Here is a 20,560-nt window from a genome sequence, read left to right on the forward strand (position 1 = left end):
TTGTCTAGTGAATAAAATTGGAATGGCGCACCTGGCGTGGGGAACAGCGAGTGCGAAACCACAGGAAGCGGGAAACGCGTCACTTGAGGAATGGGAATAGCCACTGGACTGTGGCGCTGGAAAGGTATCCTGTAGGGCGTTGGGATGGTGAGATATGTATGGAGAGGCAGCTCGTAGAACTGTATCTGTTAAGATCAGTATGGCCTGGAACTCAGAAATCCGCCCCACTCTTCTGGGTTGTAAAGTGTGAGCCGCCACGTAAAGCTCACTGTTTACAGTAGGAGTGATTGAATTGTGCAGTCCAATTTGGGAGGAGACAACACCTTTCCAGTCTCACATTGTACAAGCGACTTTTGGTAATTAAACAACACTTGTATAACGTTGTATCATTTGCTAGTGTTAGCTTGGTAGATTTCTTATCTCTCTCTCTTTTTTTTTATAATGAACTTTTATTTTAGAGTAAATTTAAGTTTACAGAAATTGTAAAATAACAGAAATTGCGCACACTATGCCCAGTTTCCCCTATTGCTAGATTCTACACCTCGAATTCACCATGGTTTATTTGTTAAAAGTAAGAAGTTGACTTGCTTTAATACTCTGTACTAAGCCGCAGTCTTTAGACGTGGGCACTTTTCTCACTAATGTTTTCTGTGTGCCATAGTATAACCCAGAGCATCATGTTGCATTTGTCTTGCTTTTTACCTATCCTGTCAAGAGCTGTTTCCTGGATTTATGATACCCATTTGCTTCACCACACAACTGAGGTTCAACGAGTCAAATAACTTGCCCACATTAACACTGTGGTGCCAGGACTAGGACCCATAGGCACCCTACCCAGCACTGTGCAAGAACCAGGGATACCCCCTGCTGCTTCTGTACCCTACTTGCCACTGCTAGCTTGAGGATCCTGCTCTACCACCTTCCCTACAGAACTGCTGGTCTTCTGGAGAGTTCTATTATGCAGATTACTGTTTTTCCTTTTGTGGACTTTTTTGTCTCCAGGGTTTAACTGAGCCAGTGGTTGCCTGTTCATCTCTTTCTGGAAGCTTGTCCCCCAAAGGATTACCAGATTAAGAGATGCAATTTTATCTTCTCACATGTAAGCAGGGTTTTTTGTTTGTTTTGAATTTTATTATTATTTTCACATAGCTGGTGATTCACAGCCTCTGGGCAGCATATTCAGAGAACCTCTTCACTGGGCCTGCAGACCAGCACCAGCCAACACCCCACTTTAAAGTCCACAACAAGTGGTACTAGAAAGGGGAAAGTAGCACAATTTAGCTGGGTGTGGTGATAACATGCCATTAATCTCAGCACTAGGAAGGCAGAGGCAGGCTGTTCTCTGAGTTCAAGGCCAGCCTGGTCTACAAAGAGAGTTCCGGGACAGCCAGGGCTGTTACACAAAGAAACCCTGTCTCAAAAAACAAAACAAACAAACAAACAAAAAGCAAAAAAAAAAAAAAAAAAAAAAAGACAAAATAAAAAAGACAACTTTATCCATTTGTCTTGGGGTTTTTGTTTCCTCATATGTTCATCTCAGTTACTTACTAATTGAGTTGGTTTTTTGTTAGATAATAGAAGCTTTTTGAATTATGTTTACCTATTAACAACAATGTTTTTCTTTGCCATGTGTGCTAATTTTTTTTTAAACAATGAGAACTACATAGGTATTATTCCCCAGACAATAAATTTCCCTTTTGACTCTGCCATGTTTGTTTTTACTTGATAAGTTATTGAGTGCCTCATCTCTTCCTGTCTGGATTTATAATGTCTTCCTTAAGCCTTTCTTTCCCCTTTACATCACCCTGGTGGCACTACAAGCAAATGTTCTACTTCCTCTCTGAAGCCTTCTGTCCATATCCGGATACAAGCATTGGTTTTCTGACATCTTGTGCTGGGGGTGAGCTTCTAGGAAGCAAGTTGATTCCACACGGTTCCTAATCCCAGCAGGCTTTGAACAGTCCACGTGACTAGAAGCTTGACTCTTCCTGTGGATGCACGCCTGTTTAGATTTAGTGCTAGGCTTATTCTCTTCTGGAATCTGCTTCTTCCCCCTTGTCAGCATTCACATGGTACTTTGAGAAGCAATCCACTGCTGAGCCTGGACAAGGGGAGAGTTGCCTTTCAACCACCAGAGAAGGAGTCTCCCTAGCCCAGTCAGGACTTCCTTCTCCCAGGAGTTGGCGGGTAGGGGTGATAAGAAGGACCTAGCTACTTGTAAAATAAGTCTTCCCTTTTATTTCAAATCAGCCCTCTTCCAAGTTAGTGGCATAGGTTGGGATCGCTGGGATATGGCAGAAACAGGGACATGCCTGTACCTGCCACCAGCTTCATCCCTCCAAGGGACAGGACTGGTAGCCAGAGGTGAGGAACACCAGGCTGTATAGGTCAGCCCCCTTCCCAGCCAGCCCTTGTCCCTGTTGTGCCACCTTAGCAATCCCCTGTGCTAAGGAGAAATGGGGATGGGGAAATGTTAGGGCCAGAGCAGGATGCCATCCTATGTGAGGTGTCCATAGCCAGCAGTGTTAGTGGTCAGAGCCCAGTCAAGGTCAGGTTAGTGAGGCCTTCTCCAGCAGCCAGGAAAGGAGCTAGAGAGAGGGAGAGATGAAGAGCTGACATTGTCAGGAGACATTCCCATGGACACCCACCCCGCATAAGAGAGCTACAACCACTGTAAGGGAGAGCCAAGGCCCAACTGTACACGAAGGTATCATTGAAGCTTACCGTAGAGGAGAGGCAGGCTCCAGACTGGAGGGCAGGCTCAGATGGAAGACTGCCACTGCACAAAGCGCTTGGATTCCTAGCAGGGTAACGGGCAGAAAAGACATACAGAATCTGTTGTGTATTGTGGGGCACTTCCCTCCTCCCTCAGGCCCAGGATTCCAGACCCTAGACCTCCTTCCCTCATGGCCAAGACTCATCTTCCCACAGGATCTCAGGCCCCATCTCTTCCTCAGACCCAGGAATACAATACTCATTTCCCCTTCTCTTAGACCCAGGATCCCAGGCCCCAGTCCTCCTCCCTTCAGACCAGGGTACCTGAGGGTTGAAAGGGTCGTCATCATCTGTGTCATCGTAGTCATCACTGAGGTGTTATGTGGGGAGTGGCAGAGAGGCAGGATGGAAACCAATCAGGAGGATGCCCCATCCCCACCAGTGGCCCTGGGTACTGCCTCCTGTCCCCTCCCTGGGGACCCTGCCCTCTCTCCCCTGCTGACCTGGGCGGGAAGAGGGCCCAGGCACGGGGCAGGCTACACAGAGTGGTGGCCAGGGACCCCGCAGACAGGAGAGAAAAGAGCATCAGGAACAGCAGGCCCTCCAGGGCATCTTCACACAGGCCTCGGAGTGCTGAGCCATAGTCCTGAGGCAGAGGGTGAGGAGGCTCAGGGTGTGCACACATGCACTTCATACACATGTCCAACCATCCATTTACCTAGCTGTCATCCAGGCTCTCTGTGCCCAAGTGTAGCCTCTTGTCAGAGAGCTGTCCTGAGCATGGAAAGTCATCCATGTGTTCAGCTTCTGCCTTTGCTGAGCTGCAGCCCTACAACCAGCTCCTACTTTATCTCAGTCGCCAGCTCCCATATGCAAGGTGGCCTAGCATCTGCACTCAGCACCCAGAGAACTGCTCTCCTAGCATCTTGGGTGGGCAAGCCACTACTATACTGTCATTCCCACCAGCAACAACCCTGCCTCTCCTTGCTCTATCCACGTGCTATTGACAGATGAGGGTGCCGGCAGCATTCATTCCTGCACTTGTGACAGCCACATCCCCACACAATGTCAGATGCCCCCTGGGTCCCACAAATTGCTGGCTTACATAACACTTAGGTTTGGGTATCCATATGATAGACATGCAGAAAGGACTGGCTACTGTGACCACCATCCTGGAGGCCAGCAGAACTTCTATAACCTCCGTGCCCAGTGGCACAGCCAATATTCTGCCAAGATGGACTAATCTGCCTTTGCGCCAGGCATACCACCAGCACTGGTAACCTTCAGTACATGGGACCCAGGCAGCTACTTTGGGGAAGTGAGAGCTTGTGGGACCGGAAGACGTTAGGTTAGTGCTCGGCAGAGGCCACTTGAGAAGGACACTAGGAGACAGGCAGATGGTCAGGTCTAGTCAGAGGAACATGGCTGGGCGGATGTGGAGGACAAGAGTGGAAACATCAAGGCTGAAGCTGACTACACAGGTCAGCGCCTGTCTATACGAGGTCAGTGCCACAAGCCCTGGCTTTAATCCACATGGAGGGGGATTCACAGAAGGATTTTTAGATGAAGACTTTGATCCGATTGTGTTCGAAAGGATCACCAGCTGTTATTGGACAGATGGAATGGGCAAGATGGGCATGCAAGAGGCGAGGAGGGCTAGGGCCTGAGGCAGTGTCGGCTCTATGAGCCACAGATGCGGTAGGAGGTGAGGATAGGGAGCCAGGGCAGTCCTGACTTCCTGGTTCAAGCACTGGGGTAAAGGAAGGGGCTCCTACGATTGAGTGAGGAAGGCACGGGGTGAGAAGCCCACCAGGACAGTAACCGATTACGTTTGCATCAGGCCCACTGTGCGCTTACATCCTTGCATCCCCAGGCAATGCTGCCTTTGGCAGTGGTGGAGAGAAGCTAAAGCCCCGAGTAGGGAATCTGTTTATAGAGTCACAGCCCAGAAAGGGTAGAACTGTATCCAGGACCAAGTCCAGGTTCCAGAGACACCTCCCCTTGCCTCTGTTTTAGGCAGACTGGGTTTCTCTCTAGAGGCCTAGGTAGCCTAGAACCCACTTTGTAGACCAGGCTGGCCTCAAACTCATAGAGATCTACCTGCCTCTGCATCAGCCTCTGGGAGGGCTGTGGGGTGAGAACCCACCATACCCAGCTCATTCTTTAGCCTAGTGTCTCTTATCCCTATTTTATTTGTGTGTATATTTTTGTCTTGTGTGGAAGGGATGTTTTTAATGTCTTTTCATGTTGGGTAGGGGAAAGAGTCAAAAGTCAAACACAGTTTTGTTGCTACAACAGTTTCTCTTTGTAGCACGGATTGCCCTGGAATTTGTTCTGCAAACCAGGCTAGCCTCAAACTCAGACATATGTCTGGCCCTGCCTGCCAAGTGCTTAGATTAAAGCCACGTACCACTACAGCCAGCAAGATTTTGTTTGGTTTTGAAACAGGCTCTCTCAATGGGACTGGTGCTCACTAACTGGGATCGGCTGGCAGGCCAGCAGACCCCAGATAGCCACCTATTTCTTGCCTCCTCAGTGCTGGGATTGTAAACCAGCACCACATCCTCTGCTTTTTACATGGTTTCTTGGGGATGGAACTCAGGCCCTCATGATTGTATGACAAGCATTTAATTGATGGAGCAATGTCCTCTGTCCTGTCCCTAATTTTAACATGTGAGGAAACTAAGGCCTACATTCGGAACCAATGCCCATGATCATGTGCTTTATCAATGTTGGGTGCAGACTCTGACCCCGAATCCCTCCCCTCCCAGTCATCTTAGAATCAGAATTAGAGATTGGCATCTGCATAAGTCATAAAGCAGGACTGGGGGTACAATAGAGCAAGGAACCCCCACTCTGATCCCTTGGCTTCCTGTTTGGTACTGTGTTAAGCACTGATCCCGCTAGGGCAGGATGCCACATTAATTTCAGACTTTGGATACCCAGCAAATAGTAGTTTGGAACAAGGATCTCCTAGATGTTGCTTGGGTCTTCTTGTGGGGAAGAGTCTGTCTGCTGAGTCTGTATCCTAATTCTAAGGCAGGCCATCTGCCCAGAAGACGGTGAAGAAGCTTGTGTCCTTCAGATCTGAGCTACAGTGAGCCCTTCGAGGTGAATGGATAAAACTGTTTCAGAAGCAGCTCAGTGAGGTCCTTATCTTCTGGGCAAACCACTCAACCACCTTCTCCCAGCCTCTGGGTTTGCAAAACAAGGTAATAATATTTCCTGCTGGATCTGGAAAAGCTTGTCATTCAAGCTAGTGGAGAGGCTGAGGTCGGAAGATGAGACGCCCAAGGCCTACCTGGGCCACTTAGTGCGACTCTGGCTCAAGGTGAAATGTACTTTTTATAAAGACTGGGGGTTGGAGATGTAGCATTCAGTTAGTAGAATGCTTGTCTGAAATGCATGAAGCATTACAGGTGTGAGGTGACACACACCTGTAATGTCAGCACCCAGGAGGGAGGTACGGACAAAAAGATCAGAACGCAGTCATCCCCTGCTATGCAGCTAGTTTGAAGCAAGCCTGGGCTAGATGATGTTCTAGCCCCCCCACCCCACAGTATAAGTCAATGGTAACGTGCTTGTCTAATAAGCTGGGGTATCTAAGTACAATCCCCCCAGAATTATAAAAGAAAAAAAAAAAAGTCATCCTGATCTTGTTATAGAGGGGTCAGTGACCAGTGAATCCTGTTGAGCCAGGATCCTGGCAAAGCCCCTGCGCATGGAAGGTACCGTGGTGGGAGACTATGTAACCAGGGAAAGTGGTTAGTTAGGTGGAGTCCGATGTTATAAGTAAACTCAGCATTTACTTTACAACAGTCAGAGATGCTGGCTTGCTCCTGGGGTCATACAAACCACAGCTGAGCCCATGGTGGGCTCGCAGGCTGCCCTGCCCCTGCCTCGCCTTTTCCTGCCCCTTTCACATCAAGAGATATCTGGACTAGCGTTCAATCTAGGGAACTGGGAGCCCGCCCGGCCTCTCATTCCAGGGCTTAAGAGGCTGAGCAGCTTTCAAGGAGGAGAGGAGAGGATGGAAGATGAAGAACACGGGGCGGGGTGGGAGAGGGGGCAAGATGGAGGGGGTGAGTATGAGGAGGAGGGGAAGGAGCCGGAGGGGAGGGGTAAGAGAAGAGAAAGCGAATGGGAGGGGGAGAAAGACACTGCCTAGAGCGTACCTTGTGCAGACTGCGGCAGTGCAGCAGCGCCACCAACTGGTGGAAGCTTCTTTCTGTCACATTCAGCGTCTCCTCCAAGGATAACAAGGGCTTCTGCAGTGGGAGAGCGGGAGAGGACACAGTTAACCCGGTCTTTATACTACCCAGTAAAGTAGGCCCCGCCTTCAACCCAAGGACCCCACCTCCCAAAGGGACCAGACCTTCCCCTTTATATAGGTTCAGCCACACCCTAGAGCCTCTCACTTGGAGCAACAAGAGAAATGTGGATTTTTCTTGTTGCAACCCCTTCCTGTAGGCTCTGTCCCAGAGACCAGCTCATCCCTTTCCATAGATTTGCACACAACATGAAGTCCCGCCTACTTAGAGAAGGGCCAGCTCCACAAGTCTGTCCCTTTACACGAGTGGAGCCAGCATCCCACAGCTCCACCAGGCTCAGCCCTTTTTCCTCTCGGGCTGGTGCAGTCCGTTGACCTTACCTGTGCAGCAGAAAATTGAGGGATAGCTTCCCGCTCCAGGCCCTGTAGCTGAGAGTGGATGTTGGCTAGAGCACGCTGGGACAGAGTCAGCCTCTGCAGGGAGATAAGAAAAAGGAGGGCTCAGGTCAAGGTGTCCACCATGTCATCTGTCCACTAGACTATACAACTCTGGGCCTTGGCACCCTCCACCTCCCATGGAACTCTGGAGCCCCTAGCGTGACCCCTTGAGGCTCCACATTAGCCATTGCCTCAACGCCCATGTCTTTTGCCCACAGTTCTAACCTGCTGGAAGGGGTTGGAGACTGCCTGGTTGCACAGGAAATAATAGTTGACAATGTCTGAAGTGGAGGGAGAAAAAGGAGCAGGATATAAGCCTGGGCTCAGGCTCTCCCTGGGCAAATCTACAGGGCCAAAGCCCAGGCGACATTCCACACCCAGTTTGTGACACTCTTGGGGTCACTTTCCCATCCATTCCCCTTCCCCCCTCTCTTTTCCCCTCCTTCCCTTCTCTCTCCCTCCTTCTATTCCCCTTCCTTCCTCTCTTCCATCCCTCCCTTTCTCCTCTTCCCCTCCCCCTCTCCCTCTCTTCCCTTCCCCCTCCCTTTCCCTTTCCTCCCTCCTCTCCTTGTTCAGTTTGTTGATGTTGTTTTGAGACAGTCTCACATAGCCCAGATTTGCCTTGAACTCTCTCTATGTAGCTACAGACGACCTTGAACGCTTCTAATCTTCCTTCCTGAGTGCTGGGCACAAGGCAAGCTTTATGTGTTGCTGTGGATCAAACTTACAGCTTTGACCAGCACTCTACCAATGGAGGGACGTTCTCAATTCCACTCCATACATTCATCCCTTCTGCTTCAGCCATATCTGGAAGCAGATTCAACTGACCTAATTATGCTTCCCTCTTGTCCTACAATCCAACCCTCCGATCACTGAGGCCCAGGGCCCACTTCCCCTTGTCTAGTCATACCAACAGGCACTCTGATCCTACCCTTTCCCATCCTGCCAGGACTGGTAGATGCTGCTGCTCTCTACCCTACAACAAACTGGGCTCTGGGGGATAGGAGGGAGTGCTGAGGACAGCAGGGATTTCTGGGAGTCACCTGAGCTGAGCCCTGTCTCTTCCTGGGTCAGGTTCAGCACATAGGTGTCTGGGTTGGAGCAGAAGTCACTGAGGCCCTGATGAAGGGAACAGACCAGAATGTCCAATCTCGTATTTCCACAGAACCCAGAGGTCCAGGGCCCAACCCTCCTCCCTCCACCCAGAGGTCCAGACTTCAGCCTTCCTCAGACTGACAGTCTAGGCAGCAGCCTCTGCTCTCTCAGGATCCAGCAATTAAGGCTGAGACCTCAGAACTGTGATCATGATCCACCCTCACTCCCGCCTTAGGATTTATGGCATTAATCAGGTCTCATCCATTCCAGGATCAGAACCTCTGAATTTGGACCCCCATACTCACCACAGCTGTGGCAGCCTCTAGGCCCATAGAACCCCAGCTCAGGACAAGCACCAGGAGACTCATGGCAGTCATCCTAGAGGGGGAGGTGGTTGAACTCAGGACTCAATCAGCCTTGCCTCTTTCTACACCCCATATCCAATCACTGTTCTCCCCAGTACCCACCAACCTCTGTAGCCTAGAGGATTAGAGTCAGAGGCACGAGAATAAAGGGTGGGGGTAAGGCCCATGACTGACTGACGTCAAATACAACATCTGTTCATCTGGAAAAGGAAAGGGGAAGGTCTCGGCTGCCAGGTCAGTAGCCACTATCCCAACTGTTCCTGGACCCTAGGAGGCAGCTGTCCACCCCCGGGGCTGAATTTCCCAGTATTTAACTTCACAGGGTCTAGTAGGTTCTGAGGTAGCTTCAAGGCCCATTTTACTTAGCTAGTCTCTCTCCACTCTCTCCACCTCCGAGCTGTAAAGTGTGGGGATTGTTACAGAGTTGATTTCTGAAATTCAGAGCTTGACTTATTTAAGGCTTGGCTTATGTCCAGGGCTGTGACAGGTGAAATAATTCTGGGTCATGGGGTGGAGAGGTTGACCGCTGTTGTAAACTGAAAGACCAGTTCACATACTTGTCTCGGCATAGTGTGTTTTTATCAGTCTCTAGGCCTTGATGCAGTAGCTGGACATCTTTCTCAGGGGGATTCCAAAGACAGTGGGCACCAAGGCAGAAGGGGCATGAGCTCTTCCAGGGATGGGCAGTCTGAATTTAAGCCCTATCACAGTACTTCCTGGCAGTGTGGTCCTGAACAAGTAACCCAGTCACACTGGGTCCACCATCTCCCACTGTTAAACAGAGGACAGTGCCTACCTCCCTGCAAGTCTCAGTGTGAGAGCTCCATGAAGTCCTGAGGGCTGCGTCTGGCACACAGAGAACTGTGCAATAAGAGCACAGGTCCTATGTGCCTGCACGTTACCTCAGGTCCCTCACCTGCCATACAGGGGACCTGGTGGCACTTCCTCCGTGGGTTTGTTGTGGTGACCAAAGGAGAAAGCATGTGTGGCATGTCAGAGATCAAACCCCCTCTTTACGGCAAATGCAATCTTTGTCCTTTTCCTGACTTTAGCATGTTGCTTGCTGGAAACCTGCCTGTTTCCCTCCCCTGAGCAATTCGTTCCACTCACACAACCACCAGCCATTTGCTCTGCTTTGCCAGGCCCAGGAGGGTGAAGAGACAAACCAGAAGCACCAAGAGCAGCAGGAGGACATAGGCCAGCCACCTGCAGGAAGAAAGGCCAAGACAGTGAACCTCAGGGGGCTATTGGCATCCCAGAATCACCCCAACCCAATCTGGTCTTGCAACTTCTCTGCTGCCCGGTGAAATGGTACCGGGCTTACAAGACTCCAGAGTGTTCTGCAGCATAGGTGTGGAATTGAAGCACCTGGTACCTACCCTGACCAATTCACACAGAAGTTCTGTGGTGGTGGACACAGTCGTCCGCCTCTCTGGTTGGATCCCCAACCCAGCCACCTATGGTAAGGTGTCAGTCACCTATGACCTAATTCAATATTTCAGAGGTATGATGCATAGGTCTCAACTACCCAATTAGCCATATAACCTGCTTGCCTCAGTTTCCCTACCAGTCACATGAGGGCATAATAGGATCAACCTTAAAATCTGTTGCCAGGTAAATGAATGGGCTTCTGGGTGCAGTTAATGTTGGATAAATCACTATGCAGGGGGCTTTGAATGCTACATAATAATTAAGTAAGTAATGCACCATGACTGCAGGGGAGGATGCTTGGAAGGTCCTAGTTCAGTGCTTGGCACACTGCAAGTGCCCAGTAATAGTGTCATTCTCAGCTGTTCCCATGGAGCTGTGCTTTGCACCCTGAGTCTTTGTCCCTGACCACAACACCAGACTCACCTCCGTGGCCCTGATGCATTGGTTGAGGGCCTCTCTAATGTCAGACATCTTTTACAGAGCATCTTCCTAGGATCATGCTCACAGCATCCACTACCTCCCCGACCAAGCTCCCAGGATCCAAGTAACCATGACACAGAACCTGCCTGCCTACCACTGAATTGATCCCCCACCATGTATCCTCAGCCGGGATTGTTTTAGCCCCAGTGTGCTTAGACCAAGGACCACAGCCCCCTGCTTGGGACCAGGAGATTCAGGGGTATCAGCTCAAAGCAAGCAGGAATGAGATGAAGTCTGGTTGTGTAGGCTGCTGAGATGGATGGCTGCCTCAGAGGGCTGCAGAGCTTGTCCTGTCCCCTCAAGTACCACCCTTTAGTATGGCTCTTCTAAACACCCTGACACAAGTTGCCTGCCTGTCCCCAGACCAACCCCTTCCTATTTAATTTGCTCCAAAGCACTCATGACCCACCTTACAGAAAATGTGCTTGCTTTTTAAAAATATTTTGATTTTTATATGTCCAAGTGTTTTTGCCTGCATGTATATATAGATGTTTACCAAATGCACGCCTGGTGTCTGCAGAGGTGAGAAGAAAGTCTTGGATCCCACAGAACTGGAGGTACAGATAGTTGTGAGCCACCCTCTGAGTGCTTGGAACTGAACCTAGGTCCGCTACAAGCAAAGCACAGCAAGTGCTCTTAACCGCTGAACCATCCAGACCCCACCCCCCTTTGACGCTACTATGAACACAGAGCTTCACACAGGCTAGTTAGGCAACTCTATCCAAGTCATACTCTCAGATCTTCAGTAGTGGATTCTAAGTGAGCCATACTCCCAACCCTTCACTGGTGGATTCTAGGCGGGGGCTCTACAGGGGCACCTTCAACCCCCAACTGGGGGATTCTAAGCAGATGTTTTACCACATTCTCAATGCCTTATCAGCAGATTCTAGGCAAATGTTCTTCCATTATCACATTCTCAGCCTTTGTATTTTTTATTTGGAGACAATGTCTCACTAAGTTATTCATACCGGCCTTGAAATCTGTAGCCCAAACAGGCCTTGAGTTTTCAACCCTTTTACTGAGTCTCCGGAGAAGTTGAGATTACAGACCTATACCCCCAGGCCTGGCTTCGTGGGCCTGTTTTATATTGCTTTCCCTCCCTCCTGTGTGAGATTTCCTGTATTATCCCTACTGCTTGGTATATCTGTATTTTGCTGGCACTGTCTCATCTGCTATTGTGTGCTTGTTGTTTCGGAAGCTCAAAGTTCTTAACTAACTCTCCACAATCCATTTTGAGCTGTTCACAACAGGACTCACTTGAAAGTGGGTAAACTGAGACCCAGGGATAGGAAGAAACTTGTTTAAGGATCTATCAATACAGAGTGGCCTCCTGAAGCTTGTGCACGATGTCTCTCACCAGATGTTAAATTAAGTAGTTGCATGATGAACAGGATTGCCTCCAGAATAATCTAGTGGGTAGGATTGCTACCAAGGTTATTCCAGGAGCAGCTGTGTGGAATGGTGTGATATACGGGCTGAATGGATCATTCATGGCATGGCTGTGAGTGAGTGAATGAATGAGAAAGGTAGTCATGATGGGGTACATAACTATGAGGGTGGACCCTCTCAATCACTTGGTCCCGTCGTCACAGCTGAGTATATCAGCCTTGTTTTACATTCACAACTGGGTAATTCTCAACAGTGGATCTGGCCTATAGGATAATGGACAGCATCCTCTCCCCACCCACCAGGAGCCAGTAGCTTCCTTTTCATCCAGTGGGACAAATTAAACTGTCTTTAGATACTACCCCACATCCCCAGGATCTAGTTTGAGACCACAGTGCTTAAAAAATAAATAAGAAAATCCTTCTCCCACCTGTACTCCTCCACGAAAGTTACATCTTCTGCCACCTGTACTGGGCTCAGGGATACTCCTTGCCAGAAGGCTAGTCCTTGCAGGTGCTGGGCTGCAGCCTCGGCCTGCCTTCGGGCTCCCCTGGTGGCAGCCACCAGCTCCATGCGTTCTGACAGCACTTCCTCCAGGGTGGTCAGCTCCGTCCTCACAGCCTCACCCAGCCTCTCTACCGTTTCCAGCACCTGGGAAGATGACATAGTCTCATGTCTCGGATGGTGGCTACCCACAGCCTAGGGTTGTGGATGAGGGATAAGGTCTGGGGGACAGGGGCGATGAAGCAGGATTAAGGAGTGTCAGGTGCCTGAGATCTGGAGTCTGGGGCATCTGGAGACTGAGGGAAGGTGAGTCAAGGTGAGGCTCCCAGGACTTGTCAGGAGCTGTACTTGGTCAAAAGGCTTGAGTCCAAGGCAAAGATTCTAACCCCAGCATTGAAATTAAGTCAAAATGGAAAGGAGTGATCTGAAGTCTGCATCTGCCTTTTTGAGGTTGGGGTCTGAAATCTGACTGAACTTCAAGGTTGGAAGTGGACTGCATCTTATCCCTGCCTGAACTCTGGAATCCTGAATACATAAAAGCACACAGTGGGGCGTGGGGGTTCCTGAACTTGCATTTCAGCCAGGATAGAGTCTGCAGCTTTGGATCTGGCCTGAGAGAAGGCACTGGTTTCCTTAGTGCTTGGAATATAAACTGAAGTGCAGGCCTGAGGCTGGATGTGAGTCTTCAGTTTCAGTCTGAATCTAGATCCAGCTCCAGTTTGCAGGGTTGGGGTTGAACCCTTGCATGCAAACCCATGCGTAGTCTAATGTCTGCAGGTCTGAGTTTGCAGTTCTGTGTCAGGGATTAAGTTTTGGGTCTGAAATCTGCTTTGATTTGGCTGCATTTGTTCTCCAGTGAGGGACCACATTCCCATGTGAAGACCAACTGGGGCATGAGTATGCAGTCTGGTCAGTGGCTGGCTCCCTCACCAAGTCATCAATGGTGCTGAGCGTGTGGTTGGCGTGCAGCAGTGCCGAGCTGAGCTGGGACACCCCATCGCTGGTCTCGCTGTTACCATAGAAACCAATGCCAATGCCTGCACTGAAGGTAAAAGGAAGAAGAAATACCAACCAGTCTCAGACCCTGGAGGGTGGCACCATGCCTCCACATACATACCCGTCCACCCCGCTTCTTCATTTGCCTATCCAATCTCTGCATCCACCCTATTGGTTCATCCTCCGTGGGAAAAAAAGAACAGCTCAAGGCTGGCCTCCACTAGTTGCCAAGGTAACCTGAAGACCTCGATCCCCCTGCTGGAGACACGTCATTGTGATGCTAATGGTGGGTGGAGTGGTGGAAAAGAAGGAGCCCCCAGATTTAACTCACACCTCCCCAGAGTGGAACCCTGGTTTTTGCCTAGCTAGCCCTGGATTAAAGTTTATCAGTTCCTAATTATGATCAGCTCACAACCAAGTCCCACATCCTTTGCAAAGACATTCTGTATTACAGCCTTGGCTTAGGAATCATTAGGCCAGCAGCTGTCTCTTCTAGCCCAGGTGTTCCTTACCCCTTCCTCCTAAATGCCCTGGACCCTATTCTTTTGTAAAAGACATTGTGCCCTGAGAGCTGAGCCTTCCCGTATGATGCCCAGGGATCCAGGCATCCGGCCAGCTGGAAGAGACTGAGTGAGAGAATGTGGGAGGGAGGGCTGGAGGCCAGGCCAAGAGCTGGGCCCCTGTCTCTGCCCAGCCAACACACAGACTTCCATTGTAGAGCTTGAATACGGGGACCCACTTTCCTCCCTTAGTCTGTACTTCACACTGGAGGGGGCGAGAGCCTGATGCCCTCACAGTTCCCAGCCTTGGGCTACACAGGCCCCACCCCATCCCTTGGATGGGAGCCTACTGCCCTTGCCGCATTGTTCAGAACCCTACAAAGCTCCTCTTATTCCTGGGCTTTGAGGGGGGCTGGGGCTGTGTCTCTCCCCCACTGGGCCTTTGTCAACATCTCACCCCCATCCACCCCCATTCTAGAGAGCCTGATGAGAAAAAAATCTTGGATATAGGGCGCCCAACCCCCATATACTCCCAAACACACACCCTCTTCTTCCTACAATGAGGAAGAGTGGCCCAGAGCCCAGACTGGGGTGAGTACTCCAGGCCATGCCCAGCTGGCTGGAGAGGACACCATATTCCTAAAGGACTCCTGCTGGCCATGTATGAGGTCCCCAGCAGGTCTCAGCCCCCTAACTAACCATGACCTGGTAGGGGCTTTACTCAGAGCCAGAAATCTTGGTGTCAAGTTTGATGAAACTTTTAGGGAGTTCTTACTGGGAGCCCTGGAGGGTTCTTATACTATGAATCTAACTCTCCACCTGCCTCTTGAACCATATAGGCTTAAAAAGTCATGGTCTCTCCCTCCCTGAGGCTCCCTTATATGTGGCAATCTTGAGCACAGCTCTCATCACAAGGACTCAGACCCAGCTTGAGTGTGGGCTGAGTGGATGCCCCTGGTGTTGACCCTGTAAGGTCTGTTTCCCTGATTGGAACTTTGGCTGAAATCACAGAGTGCCTTCTCCGGCATGTTCAGTGCCTGGCACAGAGTAGCTCTGCTCAGCTGTTGAATTAATGAGTTGATGAATGAATGAATGAGTTCGATCAGTGTTAACACTCATAGGGGACATCCAGGACCCACACACTGGACACTCTAGTCTATTCTTAGTGTAACTAGGTTATGGGTAGTGCTGCAAAACACACATTATGGATGGAGAAACTGAAGTCTAGAGTATCTCACTCCCGTAGACAGCACCACTGGCCAATGAGAGAACCATGGAAATCTCCAAACCTATAGTAGCAGGCTCTCTTTTCTACTCCTAGGCCGGCTGCTTCATCCTCCTTAAGCCTCTATCCCTCCACTCAAGGGGCAGGCAGGCACTCTTAGTGCCTAGGGATTCTCCCTCCTAACTCTGGGCTCATACCCCTAAGGTGTCTTGAAGATGTACAGCAAGTATAAGAAACTCTGCCCCCACCCCCTACCCACCCTGGGGCCCCATTACCAGCCCACGAGAAGGGCAGCGATGCAGCTCCAGGTGACACAGCCTCCTCCAGGTGGGGGACTCTTGGCCCCAGGGGGTTCTGGAGGCCTACAGCAGCAGAATCGGATGAGGTAGACAGCGATGAAGATGAGACTCAGGCCCAAGCCCAGCCCAGCCAAGGCTGCCACCAGCAGCAGAGCCTGAGGAAGAGGTGTTGAGAACCCTCAGAGGGTACTTTCATGTCCCAGACATGAAGTTCCTCCTCAGTGCCATGGCAATTGAAATACAACATGTCCCAAGGACTTGCTGATGGTCTCTCTGAACTGTTTGGGAATAAGGGGCAGGAAGGCTCCCATTTCTGTACTTCAGGAGAGGAGGAGAGGTAGCCTCCTCTGTCCCTCTCTCTCTCCTGCTGCTGAGCTCACACACCAACTGCAACTCAGTCTGTCACCCCAGGGCTGGGGATGGAAACAGGGGTGCCATGACAGCATGTGTGTGTGCGCACGCATGTATGTGCACGTGTATGTGTGTGCGTGTGTGTTTGTGTATGTGTGTGTGCATGCGCGCATGTGTGTTTGTGTACGTGTGTGTGTGTGCGTGCGTGTGTATTTGTGTGTGCACGTGTATGTGTGTGCGTGTGCGTCTGTGTGTGCGTGTGTGCGTGTGTGTCTGTGCATGTGTGTGTGCATGCGCGCATGTGTGTTTGTGTACGTGTGTGTGTGCGTGCGTGTGTATTTGTGTGTGCACGTGTATGTGTGTGCGTGTGTGTCTGTGTGTGTGCCTGTGTGTGTGTGTGTGTGTGTGTGTGTGTGTGTGTGATGTAAGGCTCAGGGATGGAGACGGGGAAGACTGAACGAGCAAAAGAGATGAAGATGCAGACAGAAAGAGGCAGTCAAGGAAAGAAGAGAGAGATGCAGAGATAAGACACACCAAACACCAGAAGGATTAAGTCAGAGACAGAGAAGACAAAGAGAAGTATATAAAGAACTATGGGGGGAAAAAGCAGAGCGTATAGTGAGACCCGAAGGATAGAAGAAAGGAAAGGTAGGCTGAAAAGATGTTGACAGCTGAAACACTTTGCAGAACAGGGTGTCTCTGATCTAGGTGTAGCAGTGTGTGCCTGTAACCCCAGCATTCTGGCAGCTAAGGCGAGAAAACGGCCACAATTTCAGGCTAGACTATGACATAAACTCCAGTCACCTGGATTAGAGAGTGAGGCCATGTCTCAAATAAATTATAGAATAGTGGACTCTGCATAAGGTAGGGTCTTTCAGGAGACCTGTGTCTCATGTCTTCTCAAAGGCCCAGGGCTGGACATGGTTTTCCTAGAGTTACATAGCAGGGTAGTGGAAGTGTGACGTCTGGAATCAGAACCCTGCAGTCCCAGGGGCCACTGTCATTAAACCTTGACACTGCTGCCTGTCCTCCACATCACCTGTGTGCCTGACAAGTGTGTGCAGTGTTGATGTGGCTGTGAATTTGCCTTCCACCAGATGAGGGCATATGGAGAGAGAGTATGAGGTGTTTGTGTAGCTCATTCTACATGTCTGTATGCAACAGAATACTTGTGGGCAATAATTAGGTAGACTGTGTGAGTGTTTGTGTGCATGTGTGTGTGTGTGCGCGCGCGCGTGTGTGTGTGAGCTTGTGCACTTGTAAGGTGGGGTAGGTGTGCATAATGTATGAGTATGCCCGTGTGTGTGATGGTGTACACATGAGTATGCTGTGTATATGTATGTGACTGGTCATATGGTTGTGCAGGTCCTACCTCAGTATTTTTCTATGCTCACAGTGGTCATTTCCATGAAGAATAATGTCCCAGGGATGCAACTGTGTGTGCCTCAGCTCTGACTGATGAGTATAGGGTTGAGTGAACTGCTCTGAGCAACTGTGGTGGTACTGGGGGCCCAAGGGGGATCCCTCGTGGTTGAGGAACTCTCCAGAGCCATAAGCCCCGTGAGTCTGGCTGGGAGTGGGTGGACCGACCGGCTGGAGGCTGTGATTGTGTAAGTGGCTGTGGGCGAGGGGATGGCGGTCCTCGTTTGGAGGGGAGAGGGGGCGGGTGGAGTAGGCAGGGAGGAGCCGCTCAGGCTGTGCCAGCCATGACCCAAATAGCAAGCACACCAGCACACGATCCCCCTTGGTGCTTTTCTGGGAACATCCCCCTCCCTCGAAGCTCTCCCAACCCTGTGCCCCTTTCCCAGAAGCCACCCTGGTCAGCCGCAGAGGTTCAGACTTGAGGGGAGGGCAGGGCCAACTCCCAGCCCCGCATCAGGCCCCCAGCTCAGCCAAGCTTTTCTCCTCATTAATCTCAAAGTCACGGACTTGAATTAAACTGGGTCAGGGGACAGCACCTCCACCCCCGACGAGCTGCAGCTGGGCCTCTTTCCCTAGGGACCTCGGAGTCTGTGAGGGTCCACCACCAGCCTCACCCTCCTGGGACCCAGGCCTGCTGTCTTCCTTAGCCGGGAACCTAACCACATCTCTATCCCAACAGTCTCTGGCACCCTAACAACCCCTTCCGTTCTGGGACAGGCTGAAAGCACCTTGAACCCTCACCTCATCTCATCTGATTTCCCCAGCCCTGGTCTCTATTCCCTATTTGAGGATATCAGTCCGTCCCAGACCTCAGCTGCCTCCCCTGCCTTCCCTCTCTCAGTCCCCCCCCCCTTTTTTTTTAATCTGGGACGTATTTACCAGTTGGGATCCTGTGGGGGCGGGGTCCTTCTCGCCTGGGACCTCAAGAACGGACCTTTCCTTAGATGACCCTAGAGACTGGCTTTCCAGGCAGGTCTCAGAAACCCAAATGCAGGGGCCCCATCTCCTCCCATTCAGGACTCTTGGAAGTCTAGGATCCCAGCTCTCCTGATCTAGGAAAAGAGGGGTCTGCACCCCCAGCTCAAGTCCTAGGGGAACCTCAAGGTATGAGCTCTACCTCTAATCTTGGACTTGTACTCACAAATGCAGGCCGGGTTCCCAGCCCCTAAGACGCCGGAACTCTGACCCAGCCTCCTGTTCCCAGGGGACCTGGCCCAGGTTTGCCATCCCACCTGCTGGTACTCTTGGTCGCGGGGAGCAAAGCCGCTGGGCACCGGGCGGAGCTGGAAGTCGGCGCGAGGCAGCTGGTGGAGGAGATGCACCCAGGCAGAGGGTCGGTAGCCCGGGGGTGCCCCCATGGCCCCGGGGAGGGGCAGCGGGGCGGACCGGGCCGGGAGCCTCGGTGCTGTGCGGGGCGCGGGCGGAGCGGGGTTTGCGGGGCTCCCGGGAGCAGGAGCCCGGAGGGCGGGGGGTGGAGATTGGGGAGGGGGGAGGCGAGGCAGCGCCTCAGTGCTGCCTCTGGTGGCCACCGGAGGCAATGCGGCGTGAGCAGTAGGTCCCGTTGCTCCGCCCTCTCCCGGGCTCCCACCTGCTGCCTGAGCAGGTGAAGGGTCTTTGCTCAAGTATGGGGCTGCGCTGTGTTGAGAACAAACTGGATTAGCCCGCCTTGTCCCTGTCCGTACAAGAGCCAGGATACTGGGAGTTCTCTTTGAGGCACACAAGCTCTTTATCCTTATGTAAAACCTTCACCTTGGTGAAAAGGTCATTAGTATTTGAGCACCCTTTAGCCAGGCGCGCCAAAGAAAAATCCCTCACTTTTCTGTAAAGACAACCTCTGCTTAGGTAAGTTTCCTCCCCACCCCCCCAGCCCCCCGATACATTTTGTCGTAACCTGTATATAGACACAGTTTCTAGACAGAAATCTGTGTGAGCAGACCCTTCCAGAAAGACCTACGCACGTTGTGAGGACTGTTTATTTAAGGACCCCACCCACTTTGAATAGGATTCCAGTTATCTATATTGGGACCCATCCCATCTGTGTATGGTAGCTTCCCACATGTTCGAGACCTCCTCTAAACTGCTTCAGTCTGTATAATGACCCCCACCCCTTGCCACTCACTGTAAAGTGTACAAGCTATCTTCTAGCCAAAACGTTTGTGTTGGGTTTCATGGGAAGCTGCTAAACTCACACAGATAGATGATGGGAGGCAGGTATTGAGACTCCGGAGGGAACCTGGCCACCATGAAATCATCACTCAGACCTGCACTGTGTGACCTAAAACTGACATTCCCAGGATGCTGTTCAAGTGGCCCTTTTGGTGCCCCTGGAATGCCCAGTGATGCTTCTGGCTGGCTGGGGGAGGGCATTGGATGGAAGGGAGTAAGAGTTGACCACCCCCCCATCCCATCCTTGCATTTTGGTTGAGCATGGTAAAAAATGGTCCTGGTGATACTGATGGTAGTCATGGGGACGGTAGAATTGTGATGGTGGTGGTGATAATGGTGATGGTTATAATGGTGGTGATGGTAATTATTACAGTGGTGATGGGGATGCAGTTCCTGATGATGGTGGTGGTGGTGATAATGAGGATGGTGATGATGCAGATGACAAGATTTTTCATGGGGTTGATGATGGTGGCTGTAGAGACTGATGAAGATGGTGGTGATGTTGATGGTGATGTGATGATGGTGGTGATGGTGATGATGATAGTGGTGATGATGGTGATGACAGTGGCAGTGATGATGATCATGGTGATGGTGGTGATGGTGATAATGGTGATTGTGATGACAGTAATGATGATCTGATCATGATAACGGCAATGGTGGTGGCGATGGTAATGACAATAACAAGTAGAAGTAAGAAGTTGGATGACCTCATATTCCTCACCATCCCAACCAAATGGTCTGCACGGGCCTTGGAAATAACAAAGACTCTGAGATGAGCAGCTGGAGGCATTCTAACTGACTTTAAGTGAGTTCTGAATCTCAAGTCTTTATTGCTCTATCTTTACAACTGAGAGGATAGATATTTTATGTGTCAGTTTAAAAACAAGTGAGGGCCAGAAAAGGTAAGTCGAGGCATC

General features: G+C 50.9%; 1 protein-coding gene and 2 long non-coding RNA genes across 11 annotated transcripts in view; 2 read left to right on the forward strand and 1 right to left on the reverse strand.

Annotated features, from left to right (window-relative positions):
- Window positions 1–1,100: 1,100 nt before the first annotated feature.
- Ttyh1 (tweety family member 1) lies at window positions 1,101–18,949 on the reverse strand. 4 transcript variants are annotated; one of them, XM_076927766.1, is made up of 14 exons: window positions 18,710–18,947; window positions 15,681–15,859; window positions 13,615–13,726; window positions 12,611–12,831; window positions 9,994–10,089; window positions 8,824–8,896; window positions 8,467–8,542; window positions 7,649–7,704; window positions 7,367–7,459; window positions 6,891–6,983; window positions 3,219–3,361; window positions 3,040–3,085; window positions 2,725–2,800; window positions 1,101–2,101 (listed from the first exon to the last, which is right to left on the reverse strand). In XM_076927766.1, the coding sequence occupies exons 1-13, from the start codon at window positions 18,833–18,835 to the stop codon at window positions 2,762–2,764; spliced, it is 1,353 nt and encodes a 450-aa protein (XP_076783881.1). In that variant the 5' UTR covers window positions 18,836–18,947; the 3' UTR covers window positions 1,101–2,101; window positions 2,725–2,761. The 4 variants fall into 4 exon arrangements, with proteins under 4 accessions (XP_076783881.1, XP_076783880.1, XP_076783879.1 ...); XM_076927765.1 differs by having other exon boundaries at window positions 1,101–2,588; XM_076927764.1 differs by lacking the exon at window positions 3,040–3,085 and having other exon boundaries at window positions 18,710–18,949.
- On the forward strand, window positions 4,108–13,673 carry LOC143440872 (uncharacterized). The gene is made up of 3 exons (XR_013108218.1): window positions 4,108–4,217; window positions 5,755–5,927; window positions 13,541–13,673. It is a non-coding gene; the product is annotated as an uncharacterized LOC143440872 (long non-coding RNA).
- LOC143440871 (uncharacterized) overlaps window positions 16,590–20,560 on the forward strand; it is a 54,063-nt gene continuing 50,092 nt past the window's right edge. For all 6 annotated transcript variants that reach the window (XR_013108216.1, XR_013108217.1, XR_013108213.1 and 3 more), the window contains exons 1-2: window positions 16,590–18,581; window positions 18,682–18,810. This is a non-coding gene — a long non-coding RNA (uncharacterized LOC143440871). The remainder of the gene's footprint in view (window positions 18,582–18,681; window positions 18,811–20,560) is intronic.

This window comes from Arvicanthis niloticus, chromosome 30, assembly GCF_011762505.2.
Source record: "Arvicanthis niloticus isolate mArvNil1 chromosome 30, mArvNil1.pat.X, whole genome shotgun sequence".
In the NCBI taxonomy this organism is placed as follows: domain Eukaryota; kingdom Metazoa; phylum Chordata; class Mammalia; order Rodentia; family Muridae; genus Arvicanthis; species Arvicanthis niloticus.

What these genes read in the sequence shown, in the direction of transcription:
- Ttyh1 (XM_076927763.1), bottom strand. Translation starts at nt 18,835, where the DNA reads ATGGGGGCACCCCCGGGCTACCGACCCTCTGCCTGGGTGCATCTCCTC. An exon ending in GCGACCAAGAGTACCAGCAG is followed by an intron (nt 15,860 to 18,709) that starts GTGGGATGGCAA and finishes CCTCTTCCTCAG; the next exon opens with GCTCTGCTGCTGGTGGCAGC. An exon ending in TCAGCACCATTGATGACTTG is followed by an intron (nt 12,832 to 13,614) that starts GTGAGGGAGCCA and finishes TCATCTTCCCAG; the next exon opens with GTGCTGGAAACGGTAGAGAG.